At 31.0% G+C, this 20,822-nt stretch overlaps 1 protein-coding gene across 17 annotated transcripts in view; it reads right to left on the bottom strand.

The window, feature by feature from the left end:
* Positions 1-18,262: 18,262 nt before the first annotated feature.
* Positions 18,263-20,822, bottom strand: part of LOC134725021 (paired box protein Pax-5-like) — a 79,993-nt gene continuing 77,433 nt past the window's right edge. For all 17 annotated transcript variants that reach the window (XM_063588487.1, XM_063588488.1, XM_063588485.1 and 14 more), the window contains one exon: positions 18,263-20,504. In XM_063588487.1, the coding sequence (XP_063444557.1) occupies positions 20,416-20,504 (89 nt within the window). In that variant the 3' untranslated portion in view covers positions 18,263-20,415. The remainder of the gene's footprint in view (positions 20,505-20,822) is intronic.

Here is a 20,822-nt window from a genome sequence, read left to right as displayed (position 1 = left end):
TCCATCGTGTAGGCTTCGGCTGAGATATGATGCTTAAATATCCGTCTTCGGTTAACCTTCGTATGTCCATCTTTTGCTATCGTATATAATTTCGGCACCATCATATAGACTTCGTTATTCATCGTACCTGCTTCGGTCACTTTTTGGTATTTTAACGAGATCGGGACCAACTTCGTACGAACTTACAATTTTCGCATTCGGGTGTCCATCGTATATAAAAATCGGGACAGTGTGACACGGGCATTACGCCGAACAGCAAGATTTAAAGGGCCCAACATGACTGAGTGTAAAACAAGAAGAAAAAGAAAGAAAAAAAGAAAAGGAAAACCAATTTTTATCAAAATAAATCTAAATTTTACATGCAACACTTTTTTTGTTGTAGATTTATTTTTTTACGTCTAGAAATGAAACAAACTTGAACAGAAATACTATGATGACACCAGTTTCTCAATATGTGAGTTTGGTATTTTTAATGATACTTTTTTGCAGTGTTATTTTATTACAAATGAAATATAAAAGAGAGCAAGGTATGCCAATTTAAATGTTCAACATAACAACTTTACAGGACAGGAGGTAAATGTCAAAAACAGAAGAGGTTATTAAAAATCATATGTAGTTATAATGATTTATTTATCACTTCAAATTTTATTCACGTTATAATGTCGATTTAATAGACCCAATAGTATTTAATGCTATCGCAATTATCCTCGGCAGTGAACTTTTTTGTTGTGCTTATCTGTAAAATACTCCCAGTAGCGTCCATGGAGACGAATATATTCGCGATGTTCAAACATAAAATAAAACTCGCTGCATTTGACCGTTGAATTTCAAAATTTCGTGACGCAACAGTTATTGCATACCTGCTGAGTCCAAGCACGAGGTCGTGAACTTTTATATTTAAATCAAATTTATTGTTACATCACTCGCATCAACGCCGGCGTTCGACGTGTGTATGTTTCTTTGATGTACGTCGATGATGGTTATACCAGTCACTAAAGCTGTACCATGTTTAAAAAACGCACCAACCGCCGGGGACGTTATTCTTTCTTTGAAATGATATCCATACATATTTTCTCTTAAATTATTGCAAATAATTTAAAACTGATGATTTTTCCATACATTTCAACATATGGAAAGATGTATTAAACAATACTAAATTATTTGAATCCGGAAATCAGATACTATCAAATGTATTAGAATTTTGTTGAAAGTATAAATTCTAAAACATATATCTATAATTTTATATTTATCAAAGATAGCAATCACGAAAAGTACATGAACATTAATTACGGCTTGATTTTGAAGATTGCTATTGTTTACCGGAACTACTTGTCGGAAATGTATGACACAGATTTTTACCATCAAGTAAGTCCCACCTCTACTCAATGCAAGAAATTCTATTGAAATTTGAAGAAATATATGACTGGAGAAATACTATTTTTCGACAGAAAATTTATTCAACATATACGAGTATTATTGAGTGTCGATTTCGTGTGATTTGAATGTTAAAGTGCAAACACGTGCTCTCGGTGTTGTGTGATAATTCTTTCTAATACTATTTACTGTTGAACATTGGTAACATTAATATTTTTTCCCATAGACACAATAAAAAATCATTGTACAATAATCCATATTTTTTGTAAGGATAGAAAATGTATTAACAAATTTCCAATGACTGCCACTTCGAAAACAACCGCACTGGATAGAAAAGGAATAATAAAGAGTAAAAACCACCAGAGGTGGAATAAACACAGACAAAGCTTTGGTCAGCTGAAAAAGAACGAAATGAAAAACCACAGCAAAAAAGATACCACTTAGAAATAAATGCAGAGCAACACGAACCACTTAAAAATCGAAAGTTGATTCAGGTGCTCGGAAAGGTATTGAATATGATATCGGATATGTTCCTTACGTCGTAACTACAATCCACTTCCCTTTCATGAATGTGACCAGTCCTACCGAATTAGACTAGTTGTCGGATTTGTTATCACATAAGCAACACGACGGGTGCAACACGTGGAACAGGATCTGCTTACGCTTCCAGAGCACCTGAGATCACCCCTAGTTTTTGGTGGGGTTTATGTTGCTTATTCTTTAGTTTTCTACATTTTGTCATGTGTTCTATTGTTTATCTGTTTGTCTTTTTTGATTTCTAGCCGTGACTTTGTCGGTTTATTTTCGATTTATGAGTTTGACTGTCCCTCTTTTATATTAAAAGACTCTCTAAACGTTCAGTTTGGAAGTATCCCTTTCTTCCACAACTAGCTTGTATCAAAAACTAGTAATATTAAAGATAACTATAAACATCGACCAAAACACTATTTTTGTCATAACAATTATTCCTCTGTAAGGTTACATACGTCTCAGAAAAACAGATAACACGCCATGACAAAAAAAAACCACGTTAAAACAAACAGAACCCAGAAAACTGAAGAATAAGCAACATCAACCCTGCCAAAAACACAACGGTTTTCGCCATTTGCTGCTGAGTGTACACAAATCCCGGAGTCACTATTGGCACCCGTCGTATAACTTATGGTACAAACCTTTGAGAAACCAAGTTAGAAATTGTTTTAAAACAAAAGTTAAAGACTTTTAAATTATTTGACAGGATTCTCAAAGTAAATAAGTCTCGGAAATAGAATTCGTTGACTCCTTACAAGACTCTGGACCATCAAGTATCATCAAATATCGACGTTATATATAAACGCCAATGTGATTAAGTATCCCCTCGCCAGATAACTTAAACAGGTTAAGGTAGCAATAAACAGTTAGAAAAAAATACTAAAATTTGCCCTTATGAATTTTACCATTCCCTTTTCATTGCTTTCTTGCAATATCAAGCTTACTGTTTGTGTCATATATGGGCATATGTATGTAATCAGAATCCTCCATAGATTTTATTTCCAGTATATAAAATTGCAAAATATAATTTCTTTTTGGTGTATCCATGGCAACAATCTGCATTTATTTGTTATAAAATATTGCAAAAAGGGGGGGAAAGATGTCACATATTTCCCCAAAATTTGGCTAAAAGTGGAATTTCAATCGCTTGAAGTAATACCTTTTCTGAAACTGTGTACATATATCATTCAGCAAATCCAATGAAAATCATATGTCTTTCGTCTCATTTTTTTGTAAAATTGCGTCAAAAACTTCGTGTAGAAAAAGAGTGTTTGTAAACAGTACATTAATTTCTGGACCGATGGCCGGTCCAGCTATGAAAATACGGACTGAAAAACAGAAAACAGCCCATAAAACATGTCAAACATAATCTTGATGCTCTTATAAACCACCTTTGAAGGCTAAATTAGCACTCATCTGTCTAAAAATGAATTTTATTACACAATAACTTTCCTATTTGAAAAATCCACAGGGGCCATAATGCGAAACTAAACTCCTAACTGTGTATTGCTACCTAATTCAATTGACATTGCAAATGTTACCTTTATTTGCAATCTCAATTAATTCAACCCCCATCCCCTCAAACCTCAATTTTCACAAACGCCGTACAACGGTTATATAATTACAATATTTACAGGATTTAGATAGCATATACATATATAATTTATGATATAGATGAAAGTGCAATGTGCAATGTACTGACGATTTTCCAAGTCACGGACACAAATTGTCTTTGGTTTTATATACTAGTAGTATATAAAACGGACTGTGATAGCCAGTTTTCCTTACTAAGGTCAGTGGTTTTCGCTCGGATATCAGCTTCCTCCACCAATAAAAACATTGCCGTCAGGATATAGGTAATAATGCTCAAAGTGGTGTTAAATCCAAACAATCAATACACAAATCATGTTACTTTTTTTATCGATAGTTAGATGGGTCGCATGGCAAATCAAGCTCGCGGTATTTCTTAAAACATTTATGCTTAAAATTGTGTAACATAGATTGATTGACTCTTGTTTGCTTAACGTCTAGAGCTTAAAGATAGGAGTAACTCCTGTTCGTCTTGAAGGTCGCTGCGATGGTCTTCTTTCGACTCTCACGCTTCCTACATTCTGACAGCCACGTAATAGTCAAAAAGTGGCGTTAAAACACCAACAATCAATGTTTGTCCTTCACTTATTGCGATATCACAATATATAATGTTAATCGGTGTATAGTACACGTGATAAGTGTTATTTATTATATAAGTACAATTTCCATTTAGATATTTTCTTCGTATAATAAAAAATTTAAAATAAAAACCATAAAGATGAAATCAATGTGAAAGGTTGTTTTTTTTATAAACCATGAGACTACTGTTTGATGTTAACAAGTTGGTAGAATTAATGCTTTCAACCCACAGTTGACGCAGTTCAAAACAGGCTTGACATATTCTTTGGATTTCAAATCATATGAATATTGTTTATCTAAATATGGATTTTGCATATATTAAAGTCCAGAGGGAAAATATAAAATTTATTGTGAATTTTTAATGTTTATTCTTTTGATTAAATTTTAACTATTATTATTTATGTATTTGAATGATGTGAAAGGACATTTTCGTTTGATATTGAGCTTTTTATTAAGTTCTTTCATCTTGCCTTTTTCTTCAACTACTAAAAAGGTAGTTCTCTGACTTTTAAGTAGACCCAATCTCTATTTTTGTAAAAGTCGTAAAGTAAAGAAAAAAGCATTTTAACTCTTATCGTTTCTGCTGATTCACAATTTTGTTTTCTTTATTTCTGTAAATGGTTTTAGCTATATTGAAAGTCAAATAAATTAGTCAGTAGTCAGTACTAATGAAAACGAGAGGGTGTCTTATAGATCGTTTCGATAAGTGGTTTTATGATAGTCAGCGGGTAGCAATGAGACGTGCCAGTCGACCGTGACCATTTTTTCCTCAACACAAAAATGTTCTGAAAAAATGCGGCGCCAAAGACTAGAAAAAATTATTAATTAATAAAATTTTCATTGTAGAGAAAATTAGTTTTTAGTAAGAATATGTAGTAATAATACATATTGAATAGCAAGGATTATAGTTTAAGTAACAACATAGATGAACTATTTTGCAGACTATTTCTGAATCCGATATCACGGTGCGATTCGCACCAAATAACATTACGTATATGAACAGACTTTGTTTAAATCAAACTGGCACTTATTAAAAATTTATTTCTATTTACCAAAACATTGACATGTATTCTAAAATAAGAAAAGAGCGGAGAAGTAACAGATTTACAAGCTTGTCCGTTTAAAAGCTGTCAGATAATATGTACTTATACAATATTTACAATAACTAACGAACAATACCTTTACTATAAACATTCAATGGATACAGTTAAGAGTAATTAGATTTTTTTTTTTTATAAATTACTTTTCATAAAAAAAATACTTGTTTATTCTAAACAAGTAAAGATACATTGGATGTTTGACGGCCAACAATTAACACTGATAGGCGAGCGAGTGCATAATAACTTAGTTGGGGTCCAAGGCACTGGACATATGCAGTGCATGTGCAGTGGATGCGCAATGTGAGACTTACTTCCAGACGAAGTATACATATAAAATTAACAAACATAACTCATACGAGTGTTTGAAAACAGCTGTCCCTAACTATCTATAAATGTTGCAGAAAAAAGTGTAACAAATGTACTTAACTCAAAAGCAAATTCAAAAAAGGGGGAGCCTATAAAACTGACAAAACCAACGTTATCAAATAGGAAAAGATAAAGAAACAACTGCCATATTCCTGACTTGGTACATTTAGCAAAGAAATAACATTTGATTCAATAAACCAATAGAAAAGGAACTATTAGATTCAATAAACCAATAGAAAAGGAACTATTAGAATCCTCATGTATGGTATCACTATTTAGTAGGTCTTGGGTAAGCCAAAACACCTTCATTAAACTACCATATTTGCTTTGTTTTATGAGGAGAAAGAACTATAGAAGGGACGTGACATTTATTTTCATGCATTTGTCTATCATTTGTTAACATACTTTTTAAATTATAAGATTAATATTTTTATAATATTTGAAAGGAGACACGAACAAATCAAACTAGTACTAACTCCAATATTGGGCTGACATCTCTGCTCAGGCCTTTTTCGTATGTTTTTAAACTTTTTTTTTCTTTCTATTGTACCCGATGAACTGTATTTGTCTTGAAACAGTTGTTTGCAAACGGAAATGGTATAACAAAGTTTAATAGCAAGAGTTATTTTTTTTTTTAAATTACAACAGTTGAAAGTCTATTTACTCTTGTTACATGCAAGGCATTCCAATAAAACGAGATAGTATGCACATGATTTTTTTCCCTTAAAATTGTCCAAATTATTAGTAATATCACATTAAGGACTCATTGAGTAACAAATTACATGCTGAGAATTCACTTGTGGTAAAAAAAAACATACATTAGCACTAATGATAATTGTCGTGAGAAATATCAAAGAAAAATGTCTTGAAAACAGACCTTTTCTGTCATAATTTTGTCTGTGCAACATCTTTATTGCAAAAGAGTTTTATATGGTAATATTGAAAATAAATCAAATTTTAAATCAGGAGTAGGCTAATGGAAAACTAAAATAATAAATTAAATCTTTAAAAATGTTTCATTTGTGATAAAAACCACATATTTTGTCTCTTCCACATTTGATATGATTTAGATTATTTTTATTTTCTCTATCTTGTGCATCAAGTTTGTTTTTTTATAATACTAGTTGTAGTTGGAGTATTAAAATAAACTTTCAGGTGGTAGAATTATTACTTTTTAATGGTCAATTATACATTTTCTCTTAAGTAACATTTTACAAATGAACTGAAATTCAAATATGACTCAGCTACATATTTGATTTATATTATATATGAATACGATAGGTCATATTTAATTCGTTTTTGATCCATTAGAAAAAATATCAAAGGTGTTGCTTCAAAGGAATCAAATTATATTTGGAGCCAGAATTTCAGAAGTAATAAAAACAAAGCCAAATTTGACGTTACATATCTCTTTTCATCAAATCACTAGATCAAAAATATATATTAATTTTTTATACAAAAATAGTTTTTTTGATGTAGAAATCATTGCCATTTGAAAACTAACATCATCTATATGATAAGTTTACTTGCTACCGATTTACCTTAAAATTCGTATTTCTATTCATCAAAATTTTAAAACCACAATGTTTTGTTCAGATAGCTCGTAGTGGTACAAAAATAATGAAATTTGATTACAACAAACCATTAAAACCACAGCCCTTCAATGACAAACCAAAAACTGTACCTCAAACCATTTTTGTTTCAAGAAAAGTCATCGGGTAAAAGTGTAATATGTTGTTCCAGGAATATAAGAATATCGTTAATATAATATTTTATTCGTGTTCATTGTAAACTTCAAGTTTTTTTTTTTTTATCATATGAAAATTAGAAGATGTGGTATATTTGACCACGAGAAAAGAATAGAAACCAAATGACAACAACAAACGGCAATCCCTGAAACACAAGCTCCTGACAGGCACATACAAAAGGTTCCATAATTTCAAACAATAAGACGTATAAATGATAAAGCGCTTATAACTTAATGTAGAACTTCAGCAGCTGGTACGGGTAGAATATTTTATACGGTAATGATTAAATTGTTAAATAGTCCGTAAGTGTTATCCGGTTTTGCTTCAGTGCTTTAAGATGTTAATAGATTTTTTAACACATTTTTTTCGGATTCGACCATTATTACAAATTACCGAAATACAGGTTGAGAAATCCTTTCCAATCCAAAACATCGTTCTCTCTATGACTTGAATGACCTGTGTATCAACAACTGGGATTGCTTGAAAATTAAGTATTCTTGGATTGGAAGTTTGTATATCTTCCGAACTAATTTGTTTGTATACTCAATAGTTGACAAATATTCTATACATCTGAAATTAATAAGTGAGGCCTCAATTTAAAACAAATTTCCAGTTAAACAGATTAAAAACAGGGGGATAATAATTTTGAAGTAATTATGTTTCGCGATTTTGTTTTGAATGTTATCGTTTGTTATATTCAGTATTGAAAACTGGATGATACTATACAAAATTGATAATATCAGTCTAAGCTTCAATTTTTTATGCTGAAGAAGTTCTCCAATAATCATTTAAAACGGCATCAGATTTAGAAAAATACATTGATATTAAAATATTTGAATTTGATTCCAATGCACAAAAATGTATAACTATTCGTCGTGAAAATTGAAACTGCTACTAATGTATATTTTTTTTGCCAAGGTTGTTAAATTTTGATCATTTACATCTTCCTTCAAAGATTATGTAAGTCTATTTAGATTTGATTAAGTAGTTGAAAACTTTAAATGATTATGTAATTCTTTTTAGATTTGATTAAGTAGTTGAAAATTTAAAACGAGCAGTGACAAGGCAAAACTGAAGACGCAGGCGGAATACATTATCAATATGTATTGAGTTTGACAAAAAAAAAGTCAAATTATGTTATAAACCTTTCTTTTGGCATTGCAAAATGAAAACAACATGTAACATGTAATCTATATTAGATTTGTGACAGAAAAGGCATAAAGAAGAAGAAATCAAACTAACTAAAAAAATATTACTTCTCTTGTGTTTTTTAAGGTTTTGAATTTTAATTTTTTTTAAGACATAGCGCGAGGTCGTGGTTTCCTATATTGTTTATGGTGTTGCGATTCCTAATCTACTCTCAAGCATGGTCGCCGGTATAAGAGCATGTATCGGCAGCGAATAATCATGTGAATATAAGATAAGAAGATGTATAAAGATTATCAATGAGACTACTCTCCCACAGAGTCTAAATGATGTTGATTTAGCTAGTTAATGGTCAGCGTGCTGCCTTCGATTATGAGCAAAACAGATACCATTCAGTCGGGTTATTAAAGGCACCATCGTGACAAAATATTGCAACAATTGAAACGGAAAAGTACTATAAAAGACTGCAGCCAATAACAACCACTAAACTACATGCGTTCTTTCAACAAACTGCGAACATTTTTTACGAGACGGTATTGTTCAGTGTCGCTAAATATGGACTTTAGTTATACTTGTATATTATAACGTTATTATAGAGTCTTTTGTGGATGGTTGTCCCATTGGCAATCATACCACATCTTTTTTTTTATATATTCGGTGCTTTCCCTGCTCTGGTCAACAAGACAGCATACAGTAATCCACAATAAGGAAAAAAAGCAAGCTCTAAATCAACAGAAATCTATATAAAAATTATGAATTTGTGAACAGAAACTTTATAAAGATATACCATCATTACACTATCAAATTATCCATAAAATAACTATACACGGACGTTTTTACTAAAAAGTGACAGGAACATGCATAAATAGTTCAGGATATAAAACTCTCACCTTTAATCTTGATATGTGACTTAGCAAACCGTTTCATGAAAGGGAAAACAACTAACACATCTAAAAAAGGAAGTAATAGTATACTAGAAAACAACCACGCAAAAACTAAACACAAAATTGAGATATATTACATTTTACTGTTTTGTGGACTTTGTTTATACGGGTGTCGGGCTCTTTGTAACGATGTTATCTGGGTTGCGTTCAATATTGTAGCAGCCACATAGGGCTACGTAGATTTTCACTTCTGAACGTGTAGCTAGCATAGCTGCTAACTAAATCTAGATAGCAGCTAGGCTAGCTAAACGTTCAGTAGTCAAAAATCAACGTAGCCTTATGTAGATCTATGTAGCTGCAACGATAAGGAACGCAACCCAGCTCTCCCAATATGATAATGCCACACAAGGATAACGCATCGCAGAGAGGAGATGGAGGTCTTAGTATAGACTTAAATGTTATTTTATTTTATTCATGAAGCACCGAACCCCTTATGTGACAATAATCAAATAATTGCATAACACAGCGTGTTAAATATTTTCATACAAAAACAATTTTTGTGCTAGCATTGAAATTATTGTTATCAATTATGTAAAGAAACTTTGCGAGGACTCGTCAATAAGGCAAGGCAGACAAGATTAAATGTATAACTTATAAACTGAATTTAAGCGGATAATAAAGTTTGAATAAGGAAATCTCTTATGTCAAACATACATCATGTACTAGTGTTCAATAGATCAGTACATGAAACTGAAATGTATTTTGTGTACTAAGCACGCTTTTTTTTTGTATAGAGTATGGATATCAAAGGTAAAGAAGTGACATGTATGAATTTGTGATATCTCACTTAAATTTAGTAAAGGGTTTTGCAGTATAATGGGTCGAAGCTGTCGTCTGCTGTTGTCGATGTGAAAGTGTAATGTTGTCTGCCAAAAAAAATCAATTATCAGTAAAATACAGAAAAATGAATAATAATAAAAACAAAAACAAAAGTTATCTCACAGTGCTGTCTCTTGAAAACAAAGAAACATCTTGAAAAGTTTTATAAAATTCCATCAGGTTTTAACAAATTCATGAAAGTTTCACAATCTTAATCACAACCTTATATTAATGTTGACATGAAAATAGAGTGACACGGAAACACGGATTTTTCTATTGATGCTATTTCTTGATCATGAAGAAGATTATGCAAATCAAGCATACACAATTGTAATTCTATAATGTACCTAAATGATACCCCCCCAAAAAAAACAAAAATTTTTTTTTTTAAAAATTGACCAGTAAAATACGACAAGCTTGAATTTAAAAACAATGAAAAATAAAACCATCATTTATAACCATAATTTCCAATGATATTGCGATGCAAACACTAAAGGAACATCTTGCATTCGAATGCTTATCCGAGTTTCACCAATTTTACATTCAAATACTAGCATTGAGTTCTTATTTCATAAATAGGCAACCTACAATGTAATTCCCATGAAATGGATTAGAGAACAGAAAATTTTAATTTGCAATATACAATATATACTATATTACATGATTTTGTAAAAAAAATGCATTCATTGAACATAACAAGAAATATACATTTTTATATTGTTGGCACAAGCTCATACTTTTCTGACTTTATTTTTTATGTCTGAACATACATTGTACACAAATGTTTGCGTCAGTTTCTTTTCCAGGAATAAATTAACTATGTAGGCAGAAACACACCATCGGGACAAACTTCAAATATAAAAAAAACTTGAAATACTCGTGTGTTTAATTTTGTTGAAAAAAATCTACTGTGCTGGTTCACTTCTAACCACAATATAACTACGTGTAGTTTCTATTTAACTGTTTTATATAATTTTAAGTGATTTACATAATATTGAGAAAAGCACAGGACAAAACTGATAGGCAAAAGAACAAACAATAAATCTAAATAAAAGTTCCCTTACACTGTATTCCAAATATTAGACTGAATTAAGTTGTACAAAAAAAACAACTAATTATATACAAAGTTGTCAACCTCTATGATAGTTGTTTTCTGTTCGTCAGTATAGTGTTTGTGCCTTTGATTTTGCCATTCAATAAGTCACTTTCCAATTCAATATTCCTTTGAATTCATTATTTTTATTATTTTACCTTTTTATATGTCAATTGGTCTCTGGTGGAGAGTTGTCTCAATGACACTCATACCACATCTTCTAATTTATTTATATAAAGAGCATATACAATCTAGTGTTTTCTGATTTATTGCTTCGCTAAAAGCATGATTAAAATTATATACTTGATCGAAATAAAATTTTAGTTCATAAATTATTTAGATCTATGTCAGTTCACTGGGTAAACGACTTTTCAAGACATTTTCTTTTGAATTGATTGACATTTTTTACGTGGATGTAGGTGCTTGCAGTATGGAACAATTCTTTGTAACAAAGGAAAGAAAGTAAGAAATGGTACAATAAAAAAAAGTCGAAAAAAACAACAGATGGCAACATAACTTAATGTTAAACGAAGAAGAATTGAACAACGAAAAACAAATGTCCTTCTGCTACTAGTATATTATTTTTTCCAAAATAATTTCTTGTCTATGAAGATCTTTAAAGCTTTTTGTTGACATATATAACAATTCTGGTCAAAACGAGGTGAAGAAGACATTATGTATTATTTTCATTTTGTTTATTTTCTTTGGTTACTTCTTCTGACATCAGACTCGGACTTCTCTTGAACTGAATTTTAATGTGCGTATTGTTATGCGTTTACTTTTCTACATTGGCTAGAGGTATAGGGGGAGGGTTGAGATCTCACAAACATGTTTAACCATGCCGCAGTTTTGCGCCTGTCCCAAGTCAGGAGCCTCTGGCCTTTGTTAGTCTTGTATTATTTTAATTTTAGTTTCTTGTGTACAGTTTGGAAATTAGTATGGCGTTCATTATCACTGAACTAGTATATATTTGTTTAGGGGCAAGCTGAGTAAAGGAAGCCTCCGGGTGCGGGAATTTCTCGCTACTTGAAGACCTGTTGGTGACCTTCTGCTGTTGGTTTTTTTCTACGGTCGGGTTGTTGTCTCTTTGGCACATTCCCATTTCCATTCTCAATTTTATTAAAAATAAGTATTCTGGTCTGGTCCCCAACATATCAAATGATCGCTTAGTTGAGATACAATGATTAAGATTAAATGTTGTTCTACAAGAAAAAAAATCTCATAGAAAAAAACCCATCTAAAACACCACAGAAACAAACTTTTCATGTATTTATTAATTACTTTTTTTGTATTGTTCTTTGCGAAACGATATCATTATGTGTATAAGCCACTTAAATTCAACTTAACGTAATCATTAAGTGAATGACTGGTGTAGAAAAGTCATAATAGTCAGAAAACGAAATGGTTTTTGCCAGGGTACGAAATGGGGGGTAGAAAAAGGTTAGGGTACGAAATATCTAAAATTCTATAATAAAACCTGGACTTATCTTGCTCGCCGGTAAAGTGGGTCGATCGTTGGAATGTATTAAAACGTAGCAATTTGAACACTATATCACATGAAGGCCGAGTGCCACACTATCAGCAGGTTAAAAAATATTTGCAACATCTCTTCGAGGGGTTCGACGATTGGTTTTTGCAAGATCAAAGTTCCTCTTAAACAGATAATATCTTTCCTGTGACAATGGGAAATTCCTGCCCTTAATTTCGATCCACCTACCTTTCAAAACTTTTTAATTGAAATTATAGCTTACTAGTATTTGTTTTCGTCCTGATTAATCATTACACATTTCACATCGGATTTAACTAGCAACAATCAACCAACAAAAAGCCCCCCCCCCCTCCCAACAAAAAAAAAGAAGAAAAAAAGAAAAAAATGGATTGATAACACAAATCATGTTCTCGGGATCACCCCCAGTTTTTGGTGGGGTTCGTGTTGCTTAGTCCTTAGTTTTCTATGTTGTGTCTTGTGTTCTATAATTTGTCTGTTCATCTTTTTATTTTTAGCCATGATATAAATGGTGATACATAAATTTTAGACTTTGGTTTCCGTCTACTTGTTGACAGTCTAATTTATGTTTTCTCCATAGCTCTTAATTCTAATATATTTTGCCTAATTTTAAAGTCTATAATTGATGTGACGAACAGAACCTTTCTTAACCCTTTATATTTTCATTTTTTGTAAATTCGAGATACCTTTAGGAAAATCTTCTTTTTATCGAAGATTTTTTGTTTCTAAGCAACTTTGAATTAAATTCATTTGATATTACCGTACCTAATTTGAACTTTGATATACATTTCTAAACGATAAGATATGTTTGTCATTTTCTTTGACATTTTTTCTCAAAGGCAACTTCAGAAACTCATCTGAGGAAGAACGGAAACAGAACAAGTTCTCATTTTAATGTTTTTGTTTTAACTTTTATTTTTATCTTCAAAGCAAAAAAACTGTTTATAAAATTCAATGAATTTTGTAATATGTTCCTTCTAATTGGAAATCAATATTAATGTTGTATTATCAGGAAAACATTCAAAAATAATATTCCACAAATTTTCTGTTGAATTGACAATCAATTATGATACACAATAGGAAAAAATCACACATTTGATTTTTTTTAAATTCTAGTTTATATTACTTTTGCAAACATTTGTGTTTTCTGCTTCCTGTGATTAGCAATAAAGATATTGTGCAACATTAATTTCAACATTTTAACTCATTTTTTACGACCATCTTTTTTTAAAAATATCAGATAAAAAAATAAAAGTTGGGCAAACATTTTAAATCCGTATTTTGTTTTCTCAAAAGTAAAATACAAGAAAACGAAATACTTATATTATGCGTAAAAGTTTTGTGTTAACTCGTTTTTAATATTTGATAAACGAAGTAAAATCAATTTCCTTATTGTCATACAAATGTTTAGTTTTTAAATTGTTGCAATGTTTAATAATGATGATGAATAACTGATTGATGTTCAGTGGCATTTTAGAAGCATATCCAGCCCGCGAACATGTTCATTTAATATGAATATGCACCTTGTTTTGTAAGAAACTGAGTCGAATTTTTAACGTGCAAATAAAGAAATTATGCCCACAGCATGACATGTTACCCTACACAAAACAATAGTTTGACTCCGGACCAATCTGTCTTTGCTCTTACTCTGAAATGTCGTTTGATTAACTTGAAGCAGCAAATACTAAACATCTTTGATTTGATCCAGCATAAGAACAAACCCACGACATCCTGCATTTGAGTCAACCACGGTGTATCACAGGACGACCAGACGGTTTGCAATGTTTGACATGTCTGCACCGAGACAAGAGTTAAATTACTTTTTCAATGAATATGGAATGTGGAAAACTCAGGAGGAGAATACCTTTTAATCCCTTAGTTGTTTTTATACAGAAAGTATTTGGAATCCGTGCAGTGAACGGATAAAATACTGATAAAAGGTTAGCTGACGAATCGAATTCATCTGCATGCAACAAAGTGCATTTTCTGTCTAGTAGGACAGCAACTACTTATCCATCGGGAGTACCAGATTTCACCAACAGATTTATTTGGAAAGTCCTTGTTGCTCAAACTTTAGTTTCTGTGGACTTGTTTTTTCGTCGTCATTTTATTTTTTGTTATGACGTTTCATTTGGAAGTTCATATTGCTCAATGAAGCTTCAGTTTCTGTGGACTTGATTTTTCGTCGCCATTTTATTTTTTGTCATGACGTTTCATTTGGAAGGTCATACTATTCAAGCTTTAGTTTCTGTAGACTTGCCTTTTCGTCGTCATATTATTTTTTGTCATGACGTTTCATTTGGGAGGTCATATTGCTCAAGCTTTAGTTTCTGTGGACTTGCCTTTTCGTCGTCATATTATTTTTTGTCATGACGTTTCATTTGGAAGTTCATATTGATCAAGCTTTAGTTTCTGTGGACTTGCCTTTTCGTTGTCATTTTAATTTTTGTCATGACGTTTCATTTGGAAGGTCATATTGCTCAAGCTTTAGTTTCTGCGGACTTGCTTTTTCGTCGTCATATTTTTTAGTCATGACGTTTCATTTGGAAGGTCATATTGATCAAGCTTTAGTTTCTGTGAAGTGGCATGTTCGTCGTCGTTTTAATCTTTTAAGTTATTAGATTTCGTGTTTGTATTCGACTTTAGATTTTGATTGCCCCTTGAAGCTGGTATCTTTTCGTTCTTTTTACGCACATTTATCATGAATACATATTAACTTAATCAAATAATTCTTATTTTGTTTTATTGAACGGTTTTATAATGCAGTGACCAGTGATATTTATATCTGCAGATTGTAAAAATGTTAGAAGATACTGCATGAAGCATAATTAGAAAAAAGAAAGACTGACGGAATTATAAAAGAACACCAACAGTCATCCACAAACTTTACAGTGTATAATCAAAACACCAAGCCTAGAAAAAGTTCTACTTTTTATAAAATCATTATTCGTATAAGCTTTCGACAAGTGTTTCCATCCTTTCCTTTTGCTATCTTTGGTTGTTACACGGTACTACAGGATGTATGGTGGCCTTAAAGGAAAGATAAGTTTTAACTATGCAGTCATTTAAGTATGTTTTTATTGTGTATGTGTATGTGACAACTCTGCGACGCACATTCTGTATTCATTGTCATTCATTCATGTAGCTCATGTAGCGGAGTTTGATGTTAAAAAACTCCTTGATTTGCATCCTCTGACTTTATTTTTCTTAATTCATATAATATATGAATTTGATTCAACAATAGTTTATCGATGTTCTAGTCTATATACAAGAATTAGAGAACAGTTTTTTAAATGGTCTAAAGCACTGGAAACAGAAGAATCAAATGAAGGTAAGAACAAAAACTGAAGAAACATATTTGTCAAAGTGGTTCAGGCTGCTACACACAACAGATGAACACAAAAGATACAGATAAATTGAGGTAGAAATCAAAACCGAGTACTAGTAATAATGGTTGTAAAAATTTATTAGCCACTGGACAAATACTATTCTTATCAAGGTAAAACACTGAAAAAAGTAAAATATCAAAAATACAAAACTTAAAGGAAAATTCAAACCGGCAAATAATTCATCAACTGGCAAAATCAAAAGCTAAATCACATGAATGGCAAACAACTGCCATATTCATCGAAAGCCATTTCATTACGTAGACGATAGAGGAAGTTATTGCGGGAGATGGACAGAAAAAGAAAAAGTTCAAGGTGAACACAAACCCAAGTAAACATAGCTGTCAAAGTCCTTAATCGCTGAAAACAAAATATTATACTGTTACAAATCAAGATAACACAGATGTTAAGGAGCATAGTTGTCAAAGTGCTTAATCGCTGGAAACAAACTATACAAATCAAGATAAAACAAATGTGAAGGAACATAGTTGTCAAATTGATATGAGGCGCTGGGAACAGAAAATGCAAAGATTAAAAAATAAACCTTATGAAACATATTTGGCAAAGTGGACAAGGCTCTGGATACAATCCCACCACAGGAGCCACGATAAAACAGCAGAAGGGGTTCAAATATAACAGAGCGGTAGACGTCATTTTCTACAGCAAATTTGCAGATCAAACAATTTTAGACTATTTGACATACGAAGTGCATGAATATATTCGTACTTTACCAAGACGTTTTTTGCTCATATCATTATTTTCTTCTTACATGTTTACTCTAGAGCAACATTACATATTCTATTAATTCGCAATATTAAGGGGAAATAAATTTATCATATAGGACTTGTGTGAGTGGTCAAAGTTGTACTCTGTACACTGAATCTACATGATGACTGATCTCAATTGATAATACTATTTAGGATGCTTTTTTTGTAATTTTATGTGATTGTGAAAGCGTTTACAAAAGCACAATTTGTATGAAGCACGGCATCTCTTCATACTGGATGTGGGAATTTTCAACACTTTTACATCCTTATAAAATTACAAAAGGAAGTATTCTAGCTATGTTCATGAAATTATAAATTTGACATTCGTTTATTTGAAATTCAATCTGTAGAAAACTGTTCTGTCAGTCAAATTTCACATATTTGCAATTTTTTAAATCAAATTTTAATGATATGATATATTGTGATTTGTTCAGATCAAGTAAAATGAACACACTTTTTATGAACCTATAAGTTCAAAGCATATTTTCATATTTTGTTAAGTAGCTTTGCACTTTAGTAAATCCATTTTTGTTTAGAAGAAATTTGTTAAAATTAGTTAAGGTTTGAATCAATCTTCAATTCATAAATGTAAATGTCTTTTATTCATGAATGTCACTTATATATGCATTGAAATACCTTTTCGTTTAGTGCATCTGTTATAATCTTTTCAAAAGGTTTGGATGCCTTCGAGTACACACTGAACGACTTGAAAAAAGTATTTTTAATGGTCTTCCCGAGTATGTTAATATTATTGACTTGGCTGCAATATACATAACTGAAATATATGGAAGGCCTGACCTTTTCGGGACAATCGAAAACACATATAGATAAAACAAATCTTTAACTGTTAATGTAATTCATTGGATGTTGTTTTTGTACTGATTGATAATTTAGTCTTAGATACACGATTTTATCAGTTGTTTTTGGCTTGGCTGTCGGTACCTCAGAGTACTCCATATTTGTTCTAAGATTTTGGGATATACACAGCTACGTATATGCCTGTCCCAGATCAGGAACCTGTAATTCAGTGGTTGTCATTTGTTACTGTGTTACATATTAGTTTTTCGTTTATTATTTTGTACATAAGTTAGTCCGTTTGTTTTCGATTGAATTCTTTTACACTTGTCATTTCGGAGCTGTTCATACGGTATAGAAAAGGTACAAGAGGAACAGTCAAAACATTTGCTTAATGTTTAAGAACATACTGTAACGTATAGATTGGTTTCTTTGGCAATCAAACCACATCTTTTTTTATATATACAAATATACTGATAACTTGTTTTATTTAATGAAATAAGAAAAATATAAGAAGTCAATGTAACAAACTTTATTGGTAAACTTTTACGCCATTGGTTGTTTACATATATATATCTTCTTCATGTAAATATAATAGGCGAATTCGAGAACCAATAAATTCTTATAATATAATATCTGATAAGGTAAAGGTCACACTTTACCCTGACCAAAATATATACATTTAAAAAAGTTCTAGCACTTCTGCATATATATATTGTACAAGTGCAAAAATAGGATTTCTAGTAGTTATTCACATACAAATAGCACATTTATTTAAAAAAAGTTTTCTTGGTACAACCTTTAAACTGAAAGAAAACTAGTATCTAGATAAAGACACCTCTGGAATTGAATACAAAATTCAATAACAATTTATTAATTTTTTCGATATTATTTCCCTCTTTTTTCTTTGGTTTCCACGGTAATCAGAGGAAAACCATGAAACTATTCATGGTTTATATTCTTTGCATTATTCAGTCATTATGGAAAATATAAAATTCAAAATTAAATAAAATATTTGAAAGATTGTTTGAAAGTTGTGCATTTCTATTACTGTGCAATTAACCCACAAAATCATTGTGATGAAATAAATGAGATTCTCAATGTTAATGAATTATACTGGCAAGACACAAATGAAATTCACATGATCATGAGACCATTCACCCTCAAACAAACTGCATATCAAAACAATTTTAAATATAATTTTATACAGATCTATTTTCATTGCAGAATTGAGTTATTTGTTTTTTTTTCTTAGACATTATTTAAAAACTAGAGTAAAAATATTTTAAAATAGATATCGGTTCATAATTCATAAAATATCCTGGCTAAAATAATTTATTTTAGTAAATACAAACTGATATGTTTATGGTTATGCATAAAAAATGATTCTTATTGCACACAGGTTTTGATTTCAGTACAATGTATGCACTCTTTCAATCACTTTCACACACTTTATACCCTGCTTATGTACATTGAGGTACGGGGTTCAATTATTTCCTACAAGTTTATGTTTGAAGATCATTTGTGTTATAAGTCCTTTCACGTATATATGGAAAGTCCCCCTTCCCCTCCCCTTTAATGAGTATGAAATAAATGTTTTAAAAGTCCCCCTTCCCCTCCCCTTTAATGAGTATGAAACAAATGTTTTAAAACTATCATTGTGTTGCTCTACATTAAACAAATTGCATTTATATTCAAAACAAATTTATAAAAAAAAACAAAATTGCAAATGTAGAAATGAGTATACAATACATATTATGCTTAGAATATCTATGGCTACCTTGTGTTGAACATCTAATACTGCATCATTGAGCTCAGTCCTAATTTACATTTTACATCAACTTTAAACTTGAAAGTAGTTAAATATGAAAATAGGAGTTTACAGACAATGTAAAACCAAAAGTAATCATTTCAGAAATTTCACTATCAAAATGTTTCCTTCAGAGGTTCTGTAATAATAAACTCATCATATATACCATGATAAAAAAAATTGTTATAAGATAACAAGTGTAATTTACCCTTCACATTAATGTACAAAATTATTATTATTTTGAAAAGGGTGAAATATCTTACTATATTTTCATTTTCAAGAGTCAAATACTTCCTCTCATCCTACTAATCTGTTCAAAATTTCCAATTTATAATTTTTATAATTAAATAATTCGAATTAAAAAGAATTGATCTGTGATACATTCAAACAATAAATTCAGCTACATATAGATTTTGAAAAACAGATATCAGCTATCTGTACACTGTATACTCCAAGATGTTTGTTAATGTGTTTGTAAATCTGTATGGTGTAAACTTTCCATGTAGTTCAACACTCAGACCATATAAAGTCATTGTCTTTTTTAAAAACATAATAAATACATAAAATTGCAAATTGTCATGTTTTTGTATTGTTCTGAGATTCACAAAAAATCTGTCCAACTCAGCAGGCTTCCTTAAAATGAGGTAAGTTATCCACTTTGTTATGTCATGTATGTACTGGTAAAATTCCTTCGAATTCGTTAAATCAATTGGTAACACTATATATCAACCGCTTACTGATGACAATTATACACAGAGTCAACACTTTAACGAATATATCAATCCTATTGCTGTCGATTGGTGTACAGCAGTACATGCAGATCATGAAATTCTAATGTCAAAAACTAGATTCCACAAATTTTATGACTTTGAAGGGCTTGCTGCAGCTGTATTATTGTTTTCAGTTCTTGCTGGAACTCCTCCTGCAGGTGGGTAATAGTATGATGCATCTGTTTAAAAAAACATGGATATTAAAAAATAGTATTGATCTGGTAAGAAATTCTAAAAACTTATTCGGAATTCCCTACTGAGATAATAGTTTAAGTTCATTTGTAACAACTGTCCAATTGTGTAAACACTTTTTTGTAAGAGATGTATAGCAGTGCTTTACAATTTAACTTCTGTTGAAAGTATAAGGCATTTATTTTTGTAGATGTTGCGTTGATTTCAGTTAGATAAACGAATACTTAGAATTGATTCCTATCTACTACCTTAAACAACATAAAAACATCATTCTTTAAAAAACTAAATTCATTGTCATAAAACAA

Source organism: Mytilus trossulus, chromosome 7 (assembly GCF_036588685.1).
Source record: "Mytilus trossulus isolate FHL-02 chromosome 7, PNRI_Mtr1.1.1.hap1, whole genome shotgun sequence".
Classification (NCBI taxonomy): Eukaryota; Metazoa; Mollusca; class Bivalvia; order Mytilida; family Mytilidae; genus Mytilus; species Mytilus trossulus.
Note: the sequence above shows the minus strand (reverse complement) of the source record. Positions and strands in the feature narration are given on the sequence as shown.